Raw genomic sequence first — 19,586 nt, 5'->3', positions numbered from 1 at the left:
TTTTGCGGCTTTTCTGTGGGCTACACTGACTAGAGAACAGTTATGAAACTTTAACAATGTTTATGTTCTACAACAATCTTATTTCTGAAAAGTGAGGGTAACATTGGCCTTTTAAATTATAACTAAATACTACACAGCGATTAAACAGTGCATTAAATACTGCCTTGGCTTTGCATGCTGGTCCCTAGACTTCAAATCCCAGCACAGATTGTAATTTTAGTGCTTTTAGCTGCCTTTGGAAAAACACTGTTTGGTTTCCTATGAAACGTGATTACACTGTCCCTTCTGATAAAAATGACTGCAATGCACAGTAACTTAAATTAGGTTTATTTCATGTCCACGTTACCCTTTTCCCCCCAGGAGCCCCTGCTCCCCAAAATTTCATAAAGAAAAACTTGAGGCAGACAGGGTCGGTTTCATTTTCACAATGCACAAATCAAACAGGCCACAAAACGAACCACAAACGAACTGTACTGAGACCACCTCGGGAGGTGTTCCAAGTTGGGTTCAATTGTGGGTTTGCTTAGAGGGGTCTGAGTTTGTTTGACGGGTTCATATATGCACAGAAAATCATGACTCAGAGGACTGAGACCATTTGAAATACTGAAAATGCTGTAAATGATCGTACATGGCAAGAACAACATTATTGTATCAAATTAGAGTCTTATGCTGGATTTGGAAGTGAAAACTTGCAATCAGAGAAATCAGTATTACTTAGTACAGATGCTCGTGATTTGTTAGGAGCCTCATAAGAGTATTCTGTGAAGAGTGAGTGGCTGTGTGCTCTTCTCATTAAATCAAGAAATCATTAAGATGAGATATTTTGCTATAGTTTTGTGATTTACTTTGGTTCTATTAAGTATTTTACTTTTACTTAGTGCAGCTAAGAGATCCTGTACAACAGTGCAGAGCTATGAAAGTGCAGATGCAGTTTCAGAGCTGGTGTAGTGTGTACAGTCTTCAACTCAACTGAACATTCAAACAATCTAAAACCTAAGTACGGAAGGTTTTCATTTTCCATCACATGCATAACAAATCTAATTAAATTAATAGCTCTGCCAAAAATCTAATTTAACAGTTTTCCCCATGCCACAAATGTAATTAATCAGCTTAGACATTTGCTTCTTTAGCTGTATGCTCGAGCTATGATGTTTATGTTGCTAATAAGTAATGGAGGCTTAAAAAGCACTGTGTAAACTGTATGCCTGAATCATCACAAACTTGCCTCAAGGTACATCTTTCTCTTAAAGAGAAATTCCACTGATTTTTTTCAAAGGTTCTGTATAATTAAAGTATAAATAATTAAAGTTCCATTAGTCAATTTATTTTCAGGATAATATGTAGAACATGTTTTTAAAAAGAACTGTTTTAGCAATGGCATTAGAACAAGTGTATTAAAAGCCTGGAAAACCCTGTCTGGAAAAACTGCTTGTCTGTGTGTACACTGACCTCCTGATATTAATTTAAGACCCTCCCCTATAATTCATAACCCTGTCCCATCTCTATATTTCTCTACAACAAACCACTTCACACCTAACCACTCCATATCTCTGTTTACATCACAATGACTGAATTATGCATGCTTTTTTTTTTTTTTTTTGCAAATTTCCCTTCAACTATTCTCAAATAGACGTGCTTATGTGGTTTTGGACGCTGTACGACATACTGTAACCTATAACAATGGACAACATACAATGCACAGCTAAAACAACCACACTGAAGCCTGTATTTTCATAAAGCTCAATATAACCTGAGACAGTCTATGAGCTAATAACTGAAAACACCTGCAGAAACACAGATATACAACCTGCACATTTTCTTGAGACACACGGAAACACACACACACAGTCTTTACACACCTCTGTAAAGAGCTCTAGAGGCAACTGCACTGTTCTTCTCTTTTTAAAAAGCCTGAAGAGACTCATGATCAACCTGAACAAGCATCAATCGCCCACCGACACTGCACATCCACTACACTCAAGCCAAAAGTAAGGTGCATTTCACGACACTCATCAGGTAACTGCAGGTGCACCACCACGCATGCTCAGTGAAGAATCAGGGATTGTGGATGCATAAGGCTGCAAGACACACTCGCATACGCGTCATTAAATTTTCACAATGTTACAGGAGAAGACTCTGTGCCCCAAATTACAATGTGCTGGGAGCCTGTCCACTCTCTGTTGCCATGGCACCTCACTTCTCTCTTGCTGTGTGTGTGTGAGCATGTGTGTGTCTCGTATCAATTTGGGTGAACAGTATTCTACACTAAATTTCTTTATTTCCCTTGATGTTATCCCAGTATTCCTCAGTGCTATTCCTTGCAAATTTCCATATGTTACCGAGCACTGCGTTAGGAATTCTGTATTACAGAAGTAGTGCATTGTATGGATTATTCTCATTATTCTACCATTTTAGTTCAAATTGCTGTCCCACAAAAAATTAATAATAAATAAATAAACAAAATTATTTATTACTATTTAGAACTTGGATATTTGCAAGGATTATGTTATAAACAAAGAAAATGATCATTTAGGGTACTTTCTATTGGGAGGTGGCTGTCAAAGTCCTATAACCCATACATTTCCACTTCATTCAACATTTAATCCTCTGTGGGTTTGTTTCAAAAAGATCTTTAATTTCTTTTAAAGTGAACTAGAACTACTCAGATTTATCACAAATTTACTTTAAACATTTTTTTTTAATTCAAATGCTGTCCCACGTTTGTCACTGCAGAGGTTTAGTCCATAGATGGAACCTTATTTCAGCCACACCCCTGCACCTTAGAGCAGGAAGTGAGACTGCATCCATGCCCCATGTTCACATAGTGAGCAATTATTTGTAGTTCTGTCAGACTACGGTCTGTATCACGGTAAGATGAACCTGGAAGTTGCTCTCATGATGGATTAGTCCATCTGTGGTAAGTGGACTAAACTTTTTTGTATCATTGAATATCAAGAAGACAAAGAGAACAAACCATCCTTTCTGTATATGTTCAAATCAAATTTGTTTGTTGAGGATCTATTTGATCTTTCCATGACACATTAACTGGTTATTTTTTATTTGTTGACATTCACTAGTTCCAAAATTCAAACACAGATCAGATGGCAGATGAGAATATTATTACTGTGTTCTCAGTTAATAATGAAAATACATTATGAATAGGTTTTAGAGAAGAAGAGACAGAGAATAACCTTAATCTTAATCTGGTCTTCACTGAGTCTCACCTCTAATAGTCTCTACCTAAAAACTAGTACTAACAGCATTGAGAGGCCTGCTTAGAACACATATGCTTTTGGTTCTGCTCAGAAACTTGCAGGATAACTTTGTTCTTGCTATGTGTTTAAAATAAATAAATAAATCACACCCAGCCACTGCTTTTTGTTATAATGATAAAAAGGCTATAGCACTGATGATCTATTTATTTATTCATTTATTTTCTAAATGTGCAAACATTTAAAATGTCCAACTTCACCATGATTGACAGAATCCATCAAGCTTAAAAGGGACTCATCTCCCTGTACGCCTGACGCAGCTCATGAAGGGCTTGATAATGACTTGAAGTGGAAGATCCGCGTCAAAACAAAAAAAAAGGTTAAAATAAAGTTGAACTTTCTCACGACAGCAACGATATGCTTCATTTCTACTGCCTCACTAAGGTCCCATTGGAGTGTTTGATGTTTATTGCCAAGAATACTGGGCATGTAGCATTAGACAAGCTGTGCTTAAGCTGTGTCATATTTTAAAAGCCCATTATAGCTTCGTAGCCATGGGGACAAGTTTAGGGCCCTAATTGATATAGTTTTGAGTCAGTGTATAAGGTAGGGGGCGTTCAGATGACACCTTTCTAAAATGTATAGGCACACCACATATCATGCTTAAAAAGAAGCAGGATGCACTTCCTAAGGCAACGCACCTGACTGACAAGTAGGTACACACAAGATGGGCCATGACCATTTTGAAACTAGCTTAAAAGGAAAAAATACACTCAAAGCTGTTTTTTCCCATTTTTGTCAATCTTTGTATTGAGTGTATCAGACATATCGCAGCATTAAAAAAAAAACTTTGTATCCCCAAAATGATAACTTTACAGGAGAAGCAAAAAACACACTTTACTTTAATACATGTCAATGGAACCAAATTCAGTTCTAATTTTAGTTTTTAAATACATTTTTTTTTTATTTAGTTTTGGGCTGTTTATTTTGGTCCATTCATCTTACTGTATCTGCTGCCGCACAGCCACCCTTCACCTCATCAATGGAAAGTCACCACCAAAAGACCATAGCTGGTCTGATGTTATTCTGGTCCATTTTTAACCCAGCAGTGATGCTGAGGTGTATAAAATTAGCAAAACCACAACACAGCACAGGACACACTACAATGCCATTATGTCAGTGTCCATCCTGAGAAATGTTCAGTCCACCACCTGAATAATATCTGGTAAGCAGGAGCCCTGTGGTTGTCACCCTCCATTGATGGATGCTTTAAAGTGTGGGCTAATGAACTGTTCAAGCTACAGTCAGTAACTGTAAACCTACAAAGTAAGTGCACCTATGTGGCAGGCGTTTCCAATAAAACATCAACTCCATGTAAGTCAATAAAACAAATGGATCCAACAGAACTAAGGGCAAAGTTTGAGTGCCTTAATATGAAGTGGCTCCAAGCTGCTATATTGATAAGGATGGTCATGACGCCATTAAGATAATCGTTTTACACATTACAAAATTAAAATGGATCGGGAATGATTCTCGCAAATGCTTCTGGAAATCATATAAAGATAACGATTTCCTTTTTTGTGAAAATGCCTTCGAGACAATTATGAGCCGCACGCGCACACAGTGTTCCCAGTGGCTGTACTATGAAGGAGACCATTACATTAATTATTCAGTAGTGGGGCACGGTGAGTGGCTGCTGGGAAATACGCAAGTCTGTGCGCAGACCTCTCTCTCTCTCCTGTGTGTGTGTGAGCGTGTGTGTGTGTGTGAGTGTGTGTGTGTGTGTGTGAGAGAGTGTGAGAGTGTGTGTGTGTGAGAGTGTGTGTGTGAGAGTGTGTGTGTGAGAGTGTGTGTGTGTGTGTGTGAGTGTGTGTGTGAGAGAGAGTGTGTGTGTGTGTGTGAGAGAGTGTGAGAGTGTGTGCGTGTGTGTGGGAGTGAGAGAGAGAGAGAGAGAGAGAGAGAGAGAGAGAGAGAGAGAGAGAGAGAGAGAGAGAGAGAGAGAGAGAGAGAGAGAAGGTATTCACTGAGTCATTGTATATGCTCACGGCAACAGACTGACTACTGGGACATTAAAGTTTAATGAGAGTCTGAGTGTGTTTGTAGGTGTGTGTGTGTATCTATATGGCTATGGCCACAAAAGTTACATAATCGAGTGCTGAGTCCAAATTGTCAAGTAGTTATTGTACAGCATGCACACACGCGCACACACAGACACACACACACACAGGACTACAACTAGCCAATATTTTCATTTGTAAATAGTCCAAGTCTAGTTTTGAGCCCGAAACAAACATTTGTTGCCATACAAATAAGTAGTATAGGATAGTAACTAGTATAGGTGCTGGCATCGCCATTTTCATATATTTTAAGTTAATCAAATGTATGAAATCCATAATATTTGTTGGAGCCCTAACAGGCAAACATATACACATTCAGAGAGTGTGATGTGAGCGATAACTGGGTTATTGTGTGAATCCTCTTACTTTGCAAGCTGTTCTGTCAGGGGCAGTTGGTCAACCACTCTCTTCCTCTCCCTGCTGAATTATGAAAAATGAAAAAAGTGCCACAAAGGAAAACGCACACACACAATGGTTGATGGTTGGAAATTCTGAAGGAAGTAGAAACAATGAGCTCTGACTCGTTACTGTAATCAGCAGCGCGCGTGTGTGTGTGTTGATTTAGATGAATAAGTCATTTACTCAATTCACAGAGAAAATTCAAAAATAAAAGGAGAGCCACAGACACCAAACCCACAATGAGCCTGAATGAACTTCAACACAAAGAACTCAAATACAAACTCTGCCTGTACTGCAAAGAGGAAATACAGAGAGAGAGCGAGAGAGCGAGAGAGCGAGAGAGCGAGAGAGAGAGAGAAAGACTGAGTGCATGCTATTCATGTCTGAGTCTGTTTCATGCACTCTGATAAAGAACCTCGATATGTGAAAAAGAAGAGAATGAAGAAGAGATGAAAAGAAAAGACACACCTGCTCAATTACAGAACCACAGCAACACCTACTGGACAGAGAGAGAGAGAGAGAGAGAGAGAAGAGAAGGAGAAAAGAGAAGCAATACAGAAAGAGCGAGAGATTAAATGAGGGGGAGAGTGGGAAATTGAAAGAAGAGTGAAAGAGCACAAAAATGAGAGGAAGAAAGTGGGGGAGGGAGAGAGTGAGCTCACTCTGGATGATATTTTAAAGCAGAGTGATTTACGACTGCTCCATTTTACTCTACATGATTTATTACACACACACACACACACACACACACACACACACACACACACACACACAGGGACGATTGCAGAACACACCTGATCTGACACATGCACACATTTCAGCGAGTGTGATGGTGCAGAACAGGGGTGCTCAAACGTTTTGTCTTGGGTGGTCAAAGCGCAAAGTTTGTAGTGGTTCGAGGAGCAAAACTCAAAAGAATGTACAAAGAAAGAAGGCATGTGATTTCAAATGGAGCTTAAAAATGCCAAATGCATTTAACATTTCACTTCAATTCCCTACTAAAATACTTCTAAATACAATCGGAAAAAAAAAAGAATAATTTAAGTTATAAATCAAATTAGTTTCTTCTGTCACTGGGTGAGGGGGTAGGTTTAAGGAATCTTTGTGGTGGGCCAAATCAAATATTCTCACAGGCCAAACATCCTCACACAACAGGCCAAGTCTGGCCCAGAGGCCACAATTTGGGCAGCTGTGGTGCAGGATTATATACCTATTACGACTCGACTGATGCATTCTCAAGGATTTATGGGGTCAGTGACGGTGCTTTTTTCATCTACGACACACATCTTCAACATTAAGATGATCTTATTTTATAAATCACATTATCTGCCTCAATAAAACTGCTAGCTCAGCTAAACACGGCATTTCTATTATCTGTAATGTTTGTATATACTCATGACTATTGAGTTTTTATTGCAAGCCTTTGGAAATACAATTAAGCCTTATTTCTCCTCTCCACATCTGTGGAAAATAACCAGTTTGTTTGATCACAGAGATTTGTCCTTTTATCCACTTCATGGAGGAGTTTTCGTCCATTTTACGGTGAAATGGCTAAACACCACAGCACATCAAAAACAGAACTGGGCATCCCACAAAAAAGGTGTGTCGCATCACACCAGACTGCACAGCCGGTATAGACAGCTTCGCTGATTGTAAACGGAGGGTCTTAGAGTCTGATTAGTTTTTGATCACATTAATTAATAATATCTGGCATTGTTCATTTTTTAGCTTATTACAATCAGGATCATATTATATTGTTGGCTAAGTCATTTCTCTCCCTCTCTCTTTCACACACACACACACACACACACACACACACACACACACAGTTTTGTTTTTGGCTGCAAGAGTGAAAAAAGAGTGAAAAATGTGTTGTGCAATGTCGCTAAACAACTGGACTCCCTGACTGCTGCAATAAAGCAACTCATCCAAAACAGCCATTAACTCCAACTCAAGTGAGTCAATTAAATCAACACAGATTGCTTAATCACTCACTCGCCACATACACACATATACACATGAAGGAACACACACATTCAGAAACATACACACCCACACACTGAGAAACACACACAGGGCCAGATGAGCCGTGTCAGAGGTGAACGTATCTACATTTTTCAATAACGGATATTTACATTGGAACTCTGAACGGCCAAAACTGCTGGTGATGAACGAGTGTGTTTAAGTCTCATTTAAGTGGAATTTAAAAAACACACACACACACAGTTATACTCTGTCATAGGGTGCTCTGGTTCCCACAGTGAAAACATTAGGAGTTGGGAATATGTGAATATAAAACAGTTGTCAGTTGTTTTAAACAGTTCAACTGTCCTGTGCTCTCCCCTACACACACGCATGCACACGCACACAGCTCGTTTACCTCACCCCCAAAATAAACACACACAGGCCATTTATCCTATACAATCCGACACACTCAGCCACCCACACACCAACACACACTTTCACAAATGACTGGCCTGCAAAAAGTACAAATGGGCCATAAACTAACGCCGAAGCACAAAAAGGCAAAAAATCTCATTATGATACTTTACAACATTTTCATGATACACAATATGCATCATGATGTTCAGTTTTCCTGAAATTTAAGAAGCTGAAACAGACAAAACATGTAATGCCTCATGCAACAATACTACAATGATGAACCTAAAATGACATTTCTATTCAGTGTTTTATAAACTGCACTGCAATAAATCTCATTAAACAGTACTGGTTATGCTCTGTTTGTGATGAAATATGTGGTTAGTCAGCGTTCTTTAAGCACTGATGATCTCCAAAACACGCTCAGAAAACCATATGACCTTCTGTAAGCAAGTGAACCCAGAGCTCCCTCACTAACAGCAGACCTGTTTAAACTAACCTCAGTAAAGAAATAACTAAATCTGGTAACAGCCATGTAGGCCTGCTGTGCACTTTCTGTTATACCTTCAACTGACACATTTGCACCTATGCAAGACTTTCAGAAGAAACAAAGTCACCACTGACACACAAAATATATATTTAATAATCTTGGCAGGGTTTAAACAGCCTCTTCCTCTATTAATCACAGCTGAATGCGCAATGCTCTGTAAAATGTGAAAGCACAGTACTTTATCATTATATGTATTACATCCTTATGAATATGTTGTGAATGCTCCACTTAATTTCTCAACTACAAAAGAAGTTTCTTGCTCTCCTTTGTTTTCACTTTAAATTTCTTATCATTAATCAAGATTAGGGTAACACTGATATTTCCTTTTATTTTCTCTCCTGGTAAATGATGGGCTTAACCCTAATTTCATCACATTTGCTTAGTGATGAAATTTCATCTGGAAGACTGTATTCCTTGGGATTTATTTCCCTGCAGCATTTTTGAGGTCCGTTGATCAAATTTTTTGGATTGGATAACAGTCATCTATGCATTTATATTAAGAAAAGCAAGAAAACTTTTTTTTTAATACAACCCCAATTCCAATGAAGTTGGGACGTTGTGTACAACGTAAATAAAAACAGAATACAATGATTTGCAAAACCTTTTCAACCTATATTCAACTGAATACACTACAAAGACAAGATATTTAATGTTCAAACTGATAAACTTCATTGTTTTTTGCAAATATTCACTCATTTTGAATTTGATGCCTGCAACATGTTCCAAAGAAGTTCGGACAGGGGCAAAAAAAGACTAGGAAAGTTAAGGAATGCTCAAAAAACAATTGTTTGGAACATTCCACAGGTGAACAGGTTAATTGGAAACAGATGAGTGTCATGATTGGGTATAAAGGGAGCATCCCTGAAAGGCTCAGTCGTTCACAAGCAAGGATGGGGTGAGGTTCACCACTTTGTGAACCAACACTTTGTGTGAGCAAATAGTCCAACAGTTTAAGAACAACGTTTCTCAACATGCAATTGCAAGGAATTTAGGGATTTCATCATCTACAGACCATAATATCATCAAAAGATTCAGAGAATCTGGAGAAATCTCTGAAAGTAAGCAGCAAGGCAGAAAACCAACATTGAATGCCCTTTGATCCCTCAGGCGGCACTGCATTAAAAACTGACATCATTCTGTAACGGATATTATCACATGGGCTCAGGAACACTTCAGAAAATCATTGTCAGTGAACACAGTTCGTCGCTCCATCTACAAGTGCAAGTTAAAACACTGCCATGTTAAGCAAAAGCCACATATCAACAACACCCAGAAACGCCGCCATCTCATCTGAGATGGACTGATGCAAAGGGGAAAAGTGTCCTGTGGTCTGACGAGTCCACATTTCAAATTCTTTTTGGAAATCATGGACGTCATGTCCTCTGGGCCAACGAGGAAAAGGACTGTCCGGATTGTTATCAGTGCAAAGTTCAAAAGCCAGCATCTCTGATGGTGTGGGGGTGTGTTAGTGCACATGCACATAGTAACTTGCACATCTGTGAAGGCACCATTAATGCTGAAAGGTACATCTAGGTTTTGGAGCAACATCTGCTGCCATCCAAGCAACGTCTTTTTCAGGGACATCCTTATTTCGGCAAGACAATGCCAAGCCACATTCTGCACGTGTTACAGCAGTGTGGCTTTGTAGTAAAAGAGTGCGGGTACTAGACTGGCCTGCCTGCAGTCCAGACCTGTCTCCCATTGAAAATGTGTGGCACATTATGAAGCGCATAATACAACAACAGAGACCCCGGACTGTCAAGCAACTGAAGTTGTACTTCAAGCAAGAATGGGAAAGAATTCCACCTACAAAGCTTCAACAATTAGTGTCCTCAGTTCCCAAACGCTAATTGACTGTTGTTAAAAGGAAAGGTGATGCAACACAGTGGCAAATATGCCCCTGTCCCAACTTCTTTGGAAGGTGTTGCAGGCATCAAATTCAAAATGAGTGAATATTTACAAAAAGCAATGAAGTTTATCTGTTGAAAAGGTTGAAAAGGATTTACAAATCATCGTATTCTGTTTTTATGTTTTACACAACATCCCAACTTCATTGGAATTGGGGTTGTGTTTATATATATTATATAAACACGTTATTAGATTTTCATCACAAAGACAAAGTAATGAGTCAATAAATGGCAAGTAAAGGCAATATCATGGTGTGTAACTAGTATTTTTGGCCGTTTTCCTGCATCATTACTGGCACTGGTTCATGTTAAAGGTCTTATCATAAAGCATTATGAGGTCCATCATGAATATTATAATACAATGAATAATAATGAATAATATATACAAACTGCATACACTATTAACAGAGGTAGCATATTTTGTAAATAGCACAGCTGGCATTATTAATGATTCCTTTATAAAACTTGCTATATTAACTGCACTTTAACTGCCAACAAGCACAGCATCCTAAGCTTTTACAAATGCCCACCTAGTATTTTTGTAGCTCTGTCCATGCTCATTGCTTTCCATGTTCATAACAGCTGGACTGATTTAAATGTACCTCAGCTTCCAGCCCACATGAGTTTATAGAGTGAAATTGGCCTTTCATTTGCAGTGCAAGTGCTTTATATATGCACAGCAATCTTTATGAAAACGTTATGTATGCTGGTACCTGTTCCTGCCGCTCAATCCAGCGGTCCACCATGGGGTGATTGGCACTTAAAGAGGATCGAGCGGTCTCTCGCTGAAACTCCCTCTGATTGGACCAATGGCCTGCATCCCGAGGAAGACTCCGATACGTATCCAAACCTCGACCCTAGGTCAGAAAGAGAGAGAGAGAGAGAGAGAGAGAGAGAGAGAAAAAAAGAGAGAGAGAAAAAGAGAAAAAGAGAGAGAGAGACAGAGAGAGAGAGAGACACACAGAGAGAGAGAGAGAGAGAGAGAGAGAGAGCGAGAGAGAGAGAGAGAGAGAGAGAGAGAGAGAGAGAGAGAGAGAGAGAGAGAGAGCGAGAGCGAGCCAGCGAGAGAGAGCGAGAGCGAGAGAGAGAGGGTTAAAATCTTGTTGTGAAACTGTAGGAGGACATACACCATTGTGTGTGTTTCAAAACTTACATTCATCATCTTCGTCAGTGTTGAGAATCATAGAGAGAAGGAAAAAGAGGAGAGATTAAGATTGAGAGACAGGGATATTGACATATATTGAGAGGGAGGTAAAATGTATTGAGTTAGAGAGAGATGTTGAGAAAGATAGGATGAGAGAAATCCAAGATAGATTGAGAGGGAAGTACAGGTTCATAAATCAGCGGCTGTGGATTTTATGACTATGTTGCAGTAATCATTATTCTGCTAGATTGGCGTCAGAAGATGAGATGATGGCACAGCTGCACACATAAATCAACTTTACTTCCTAAACACACACACACACACACACACACACACACACACACAGTAAAATCAGACTGCATCCGGGACGTGCTGTGTGTGAGAGATTAGGTCAATATGAGTGTGTGGTGATGGCTGTGCCCTTCAGAACTGGAGATGGAGAATTTCACATCCAGTTCATATGCGACTGTAATGAAAGTGCTGGATCTCTGCAGATCTACACCTGCCCACGTTTACCATACAGCACACACTTCCTCCACTCCAACACTGCTGATGGAGCACTATTCTTCTCACCTGCTTTGAAGAAGCACTTGAATCTTGCAAGCTTTCATTTTGTTTTCATCCAGATTCAGTCTGCCATTAGTCTAGGGCTGAGCAATAGATCAACTATACAGGTATACCAACATACTGATATACATGAGGGTGATTTTCAGCTTCAGAAATATTTTTAGCAACACATTTGATAGAAAATGAGTATTATCATTAAAAATAATATTTCCTTTGTAGCATTTTCTGAAATGGATTTATCAACAGTTAAATGTTTTGGCAAGCAATCATCAAACACACATACACATACATAATATATGTATGTATATATATATATATATATATATATATATATATATAGATAGATAGATATATAGATATATAGATAGATAGATAGATTTAAAGTGGCATAACATGCCAGATAATACTGAAGTGTGTCAAGTAGCATAAGACTATTTAAGCTTAAAGGAATGATCAGTCAGCCAAGACATGGTAGGTGTCCAAAATTCTTTGGATGCTTCTTTGGTTTAGCAACGGAGATACAAGGTGTTGCTAACATACACAGGATGTCAATAAACACCCAAATCCTTTAAGGAAACGCACCCTCTAAACTCCCAACCCACTGAAACTGCATCCATGTTTTCATTAAGGTCACACAGACATGTCGAAGTGGTTTAATGCATATTCTGACATACTGTGAACTATAAAAGTGAACAAACCTTCACCATGTAAGCTGAACGCTTCAGTCAGCCTTTTTAAATAACAGGTATTACGGCGAATTCTGTGCAGAGTCCAAACCCCGCCTGACATTCATGCAAGTTATGTGAATGTTTGCAGTTGCATATCTTCAATTTGAAATTTCCAGGATAGACAGTTATTAATAAAACTAAACAGAAATTACAACAGTCACATAATCTGTGGCATCCATACAGTATCTCACAAAAGTGAGTACACTTCTCACACTTCCGTAAATATTTTATTATATCTTTTCATGGAACAACATTATAGAAATGAAACTTGGATATAACCTAAAGTAGTCAGTGTACAGCTTGTATAGCAGTACAGATTTACTGTCCTCTGAAAAGAACTCAACACACAGCCAGTAATGTCTAAATAGCTGGCAACACTAGTGAGTACAGCTCACAGTGAACATTTCCAAATTGTGCTCAAAGTGTCAATATTTTGTGTGACCACCATTATTATCTAGCACTGCCTTAACCCTCTTCGGTTGCTACTGGAATCTTCTTCCAGTCCTCCTTGATGACATCACAAAGCTGGTGGATGTAAGACACCTTGCGCTTCTCCTGCTTGAATCCACAGGTGCTCAGTTAAGTTTAGGTTGGAGACATACTTAGCCAGTCCATCACCTTTACTTTCAGCTTCCTCAGCAATGCAGTTGTCATCTTGGAGGTGTGTTTTGGGTCGTTATTGTGTTGGAAAACTGCCATGCAGCACAGTTTCCGAAGGGAGGGGATCATGTATGTTGGAGTACCGGCAGCACTCGTGCAGCCCCAAACCACGATGTTACCACCACCATGCTTAACTGTAGGCAAGAGACAGTTGTCTTGGTACTCCTCACCAGGGCGCCGCCACATATGCTGGACACCATCTGAGCCAAACAAGTTTATCTTGGTCTCGTCAGACCACAGGACATGGTTCCAATAATCCATGTTCTTGGACTGCTTGTTTGCAGCAAACTGTTAGAGCAAACAGGCTTTCTTGTGCGTCAGCTGCAGAAGAGGCATCCTTCTGGGACGACAGCCATGCAAACTGAATTGATGCATTGTGCGGTGTATGGTCTGAGCGCCAACAGGCTGACCTTCCACTTCGTCAACCTCTGCAGCAATGCTGGCAGCACTTATGCATCTATTTTTTGAAGCCAACTTCTGGATATGACGCTGAACATGTGGACTCTTTGGTCGACCCTGGTGAGGCCTGCTCCAAGTGGAACCTGTCCTGGAAAACCGCTGTATGCCCTTGGCCACTGTGCTACAGATCAGTTTCAGGGTGTTGGCAATCTTCTTATAGCCTAAGCCATCTTTGTGGAGAGCAACAATTCTATTTCTCACATCCTCAGAGAGTTCTTTGTCAAGAAGTGCCATGTTGAATATCCAGTAGCCAATGTGAGAGAACTGTACCCATTCACACCTGGAACCTTGCAACCCTAGCAAGACATGTTCACTGTGAGGTGTACTCAATTGTGTTGCCAGCTATTTAGACATTACTGACTGTGTGTTGAGTTCTTTTCAGAGGACAGTAAATCTGTACTGCTATACAAGCTGTACACTGACTACTTTAAACTATATCCAAGTTTTGCTTCTTTAGTGATGTCCCAGGAAAAGATGTAATAAAACATTTGCAGAAATGTGAGGGGTGTGCTGACTTTTGTGAGATACTGTATGCCAACAACAACACAGTATTTGGAAATTCTGGAAAGTGAAGCTGCTTCTGCAATACTCATCTTATCTGGAGTCAGGATACAGAACTGCACTTGGGAAATTTTGTAATATCTACTGTTCCAAACTCTAACACAAGCTGTCATGGTGACTATACAGATAAGATATCAAGAGTTAGGATGCTCCTGAACACGGCTCCTGGTCATCTGAACATCTGCATATCCATCGCACCATATTACAGGGCAAGATACAAAGCACATGTGGTGGGATGCTGACTTATTTCAGTGGGAAAGAGAACAGCTGTGATATACCACCACAGGAGTGATATAGAGGGGAAAGGTGGTAAAAGTTCAGCGAGAGAAGAGTTCATGGAGCAGGATGGGATACTTAAAGCTGCTTCATTTGGAATCCACTAGAGACCCTTCTTGCTTTTTTGTTTTTTTTAAGAGCCCTAGCAGACATTCTTTTCTCAGGGTCCAACAGTTTCAACCCTGCCCTGCTCTGCCATTACTGACCAACAGGACTTTTTACATAATCAAGTGCTGTACCTTCCTTTCCAGACTGCTGGTCCCAGTGGAGTAGCGTGGTTTGAGGAAGCCTGCTGTGGTGGACCAGCGTGTGGGGTTCTTTCTAGAAGGTTCTTCAGGCTGAGTGCGAGGCTCAGAGAACGATATCGCTGCCAAGCTCAATAATGCAGGATCACTACTGCGCCTCACGTGTAGTGGCATGTCTGACAGAGACAGAAACATTAAAAGAAAGAAATAGACCACTATTACTAAATTATCTAATTATACAAAAACATCTTCATTTACAAATATATACATACATAATTCACAAACAGAAGTTCTTGCCAAAGATAGTTCAGGCTTCAGTCTCCCTCTCTCACACACAAGTTTATAATCAAAATAGCTGTGCTTCTGAAACATTAAACACACTCTAAAAGCTGCTGTTGACAGCGTGAGCTTGTTCAGATTGACTACAGCTTTGTGTGAGTTTATTTTAAACCCTACAAAAGAGGCCATGAGATCCAGTGTTCCCATGACTTGAAGGGGAAATTCCACAAACTTTACAAAATTTCTGCATAATTAAATTATTAAAATGTAAACAGTCATTCAGGGGTGCTTTGAACTGAAACTCTTTCACAAGCACTTTTGGGGCATTTCTTTTTGTCTATTTAACACAAAGTAGTTAGTTCTGGATTTCTATACATATTGAAACACTTTCTGGCCACTGAAACTAAACCTTTTTGAAAGCACTTATGGATGGATCAATTTGAAAATGCCTTTGTTTGTGCAGTAAATCAGGAAAACTGGAGATTTTCAAAAACACAGCTGTATATAACAATAACAATACAGCATTTTACACAGTTGTATGAAAAAATGTTTGAAAGCCTCTGGTCAAATTCTCAACACGACCTCTACTGCGATTAAACTTGAATACAATAGTGTTCTGTAAATTTTAGTACACAATTTCTATTCATTTGCTGAGTTTCAAATACTGAAAAACATGTTTTTAAACATGAAAAATGATTTAAAAAATGTATGATTAATATTTCTCAGTATGTTAAATTCAGCAAATGAACAGTATTGGTGCAGAAATGTGTTCTTTCTCTCTCTCTACACACACATATATAGATATATATGTATGTGTATATACATATATATGTATATATATATATATATATATATATAGATATATATATATATATATATATATATATATATATATATGTATGTATGTATGTATGTATTTAAGTTCAAACACACACACACACAGACACACACACACACACACACACACACACAGTCTTACTGCACTTACTGGTGCGCAGGGCAGAGGGTGTGACCTCTATCTCACTATTATTGTTGGGTTGGTAGGTGTGGAAGGGCTGGAAGGCAGAGAGTGGAGTGGAGGAGGATACTTCCACAGAGAAGAGGTCAGGAGACTGAGTACCTGTAGAGCTCGCACTAGTCCCATCACCTCCAGCATGAGGCTCCTGCTCCTCATACACCGCCACCAACTAGACAGAGCAAGAGAGAGAGAATGAGAGAGAAATGATTATAATAGCTGTAGTCACTCTATTGCTTCTGTCATTAACACTGATTTCTGACTGTTTTAAGCCCTTAAAACTGCACAGGCCCATCTGTGAGCCCAAGCCTCTACATGACTTCACGTGTTAGTGTCACAGTAGCTACCGAACAACAACAGGCAGCAATGACTGAACAATACACTTGGCGTTTAAGTCCAGGGTGTATCCTGCCTTCCGCCCGAAGACTGCTGGGATAGGCTCCAGCACCCCCCCACAACCCTGAGGGAGAAGTGGCTTAGAAAATGGATGGATGGATGTAGTGATAGGACCCAGACGTTGTGATGTTTACAACACAAACATAGTTGATTTAATATCCAAAACAGCAGTGAACCAACACATCTTCTGAGTTTTTATATGCAATGTAAATAATAGTAAAAAAAAAAAAAAAACACAACCAGGTAAATCCAATCAGGTACTATTTTGCCTTAAATGGATCTCCTGAAAGCAGGCCAACACCTTCTCTAAACTATCACTAAACCCTGTCTCAGGCATCAGGAGACTGCCTTATCGGGCAAAGGAGGTTTATCAGGCAAAGGACATGGAGTATGTGTAATCTACCAAAATACTTTAGATATTAGTCAGAAACAAATGTAACACCTACACTTCTTTTGAGGTTCTTGCCATCAACATTACAAATCCGGTCACAAAAAAAGAACGCATTTTCATTATTTAACATTTACAGACCACCAGGGCCCTTCTCAGAATTTGTAAAAGAATTTTGTGATTTCGCTGCCAACCTAGCTGTTTGCAACGATAAAATCTCCTACAATTATTACTTTAATTTCCATTTTCAGAAGGCAGATGACCCACTAAAAAGGCATTTACTTCAATCCTAGACTCTGCTGGTATTACCCAAATGTAACAGGGCCTACACACTACTGTAGTCTCACTTTAGATTTAGTTTTGACACTAGGTCTTAACATAGACAAGCTTAATATCCTACCGCAAACTTCAGCGCTCTCCGACCATTACCTAATTTCATATAAGCTATGACTTAGCCATAATATATGTACATCCCCTTACTTCTCTACAAAGTGCTCAATAAAACCATTTACTGCCCTACAATTTACAGAAAACCTCCCAGAACCTTCAACCCCAGTTTCCACTCTATGAGATCCAATGGAGCTAGATGTACTAACCGATTATTTAGAAAACACCTTTCGATACACTTTAGAAAATGTAGCGCCACGTAAAATGAAAGGATAAGACAGAAAAAGCTCACCCCATGGTACAATGATAAAACCGATACCTTAAAACAAACAGTATGGAAACAGGGCGGAAATGGCGACAGAACAAGCTGGAAGTGTTCCACTCTGCCTGGAAGGACGGCTTTATAGAGTATAGAAATGCTCTTACTAAAGCTCGCTCAGCATATCTGGCCTTGCTGATCGAGAATAATAAATATAATCCTAGAGTGCTGTTTAGTGTGATTTCCAGAATGACAAAAAGGCAGGTACTAAATCACAAATTCTGGCAACTCTCACCAGTGAAGTTTTTATGGACTTTTTAAATAATAAAATTGAAAATATTAGACAAATTCAACCCACAGTATTAAATCCAACTTGGCTGTCATCTGATGTGGCTCATATAAAACATAATGTAGTTGCAGAAGAATGGCTGGAAACTTTTTACCCACTCCCACAGCTAGAACCAGAGAAGATCACCTCCTCTGCAAATTGCACAACCTGCACACTTGATGCAATTCCCTCAAAATTACTCAAAGAAGTACTGCCAGTTATTAAAAACCCTCTTTTAACTATAGTAAACTCATCCCTTACCTTGGGCCATGTACACAAAGCTTTTAAATTAACAGTTATTAAACCTCTGATCAAGAATCCAAATCTTGATGTTAGTGTATTGTCTAATTACAGGCCAATTTCTAACCTACCATTTATATCTAAGATCTTAGAAAAAGCTGTGGCCCAACAACTTCGTTCATAGCTATATGAGAACCACATATGAAAAATTCCAATCTGGATTCAGGGCACATCACAGCACTGAGACAGCTCTAGTTAAGATAACAAATAATCTTCTTGCCTCTGATCAAGGCCATGTATGCCTGTTAGTGCTACTTGACCTCAGCGCAGCTTTCGATACAACAGACCAAAATATTCTCCTAGAAAGGTTAGAAAACATGGTTGGAATCACAGGGACGGCCCTATCATGGTTCAAATCTTACTTAATGGAACATTATTAGTTTGTACAGGTAAACGATTTATCTTCAAATTATTCAAAAGTACGATTTGGAATTCCGCAAGGCTCTATTTTAGGAACATTATTAGAGTGCTTGAAAGTTTTAAATGGTAGAGAAACTTGTCCTTTCTGAAACCTCAAAATATCTCATCATTTTACAGAAAACTGCCCCATTCACTCCCATGTAAATTTCTCAAAATCAGAATCTGCTTATTTCAAGATTTCCTCTGTGTTTAACTTGTCATAACTCAGACATTTTCTTCTCAATACACACAGCATTATACCAAAATAATCCTCAAGAGGCCTTATCTCACACCATCTATCCGGTTAACTGATAGAGTAAACATTTCCCGAGTTCTGACTGTTTGTTCAGAGAGTGCAAATCGGACTCAAGCAAGGCTTCTCCACTAAGAGCTGCATAATAACTGAGTGACAGTTAATTTTAATGACCCCCCCCCAACCTCCCCCCCTCAAACACATACATCTCTCCCTCTCACACACACCACACAGACACACACACACACACACACACCACACAGACACATACCTAAGGAGGTGTTGTTCACCTACACAAAAACACACACACACACACACACACACACACACACACACACACACACACACAGCTCTTTTCAAGCAATCTTGCAGTTCCTT

The 19,586-nt window shown here is 39.3% G+C and overlaps 1 protein-coding gene across 4 annotated transcripts in view; it reads right to left on the bottom strand.

The window, feature by feature from the left end:
- pard3ab (par-3 family cell polarity regulator alpha, b) overlaps window positions 1-19,586 on the bottom strand; it is a 197,267-nt gene that overhangs the window by 132,335 nt on the left and 45,346 nt on the right. For 2 of the 4 annotated variants that reach the window (XM_017718490.2, XM_017718492.2), the window contains exons 3-6: window positions 16,472-16,670; window positions 15,199-15,380; window positions 11,718-11,726; window positions 11,278-11,421 (exon numbers count right to left, since the gene is read on the bottom strand). In XM_017718490.2, coding sequence (XP_017573979.1) covers window positions 11,278-11,421; window positions 11,718-11,726; window positions 15,199-15,380; window positions 16,472-16,670 — 534 coding nt within the window. The remainder of the gene's footprint in view (window positions 1-11,277; window positions 11,422-11,717; window positions 11,727-15,198; window positions 15,381-16,471; window positions 16,671-19,586) is intronic. The other 2 variants (XM_017718491.2, XM_017718494.2) reach the window with 1 other exon arrangement.

This window comes from Pygocentrus nattereri, chromosome 19, assembly GCF_015220715.1.
Source record: "Pygocentrus nattereri isolate fPygNat1 chromosome 19, fPygNat1.pri, whole genome shotgun sequence".
NCBI lineage: Eukaryota > Metazoa > Chordata > Actinopteri > Characiformes > Serrasalmidae > Pygocentrus > Pygocentrus nattereri.
This window is presented reverse-complemented; position numbering and strand designations above follow the sequence as displayed.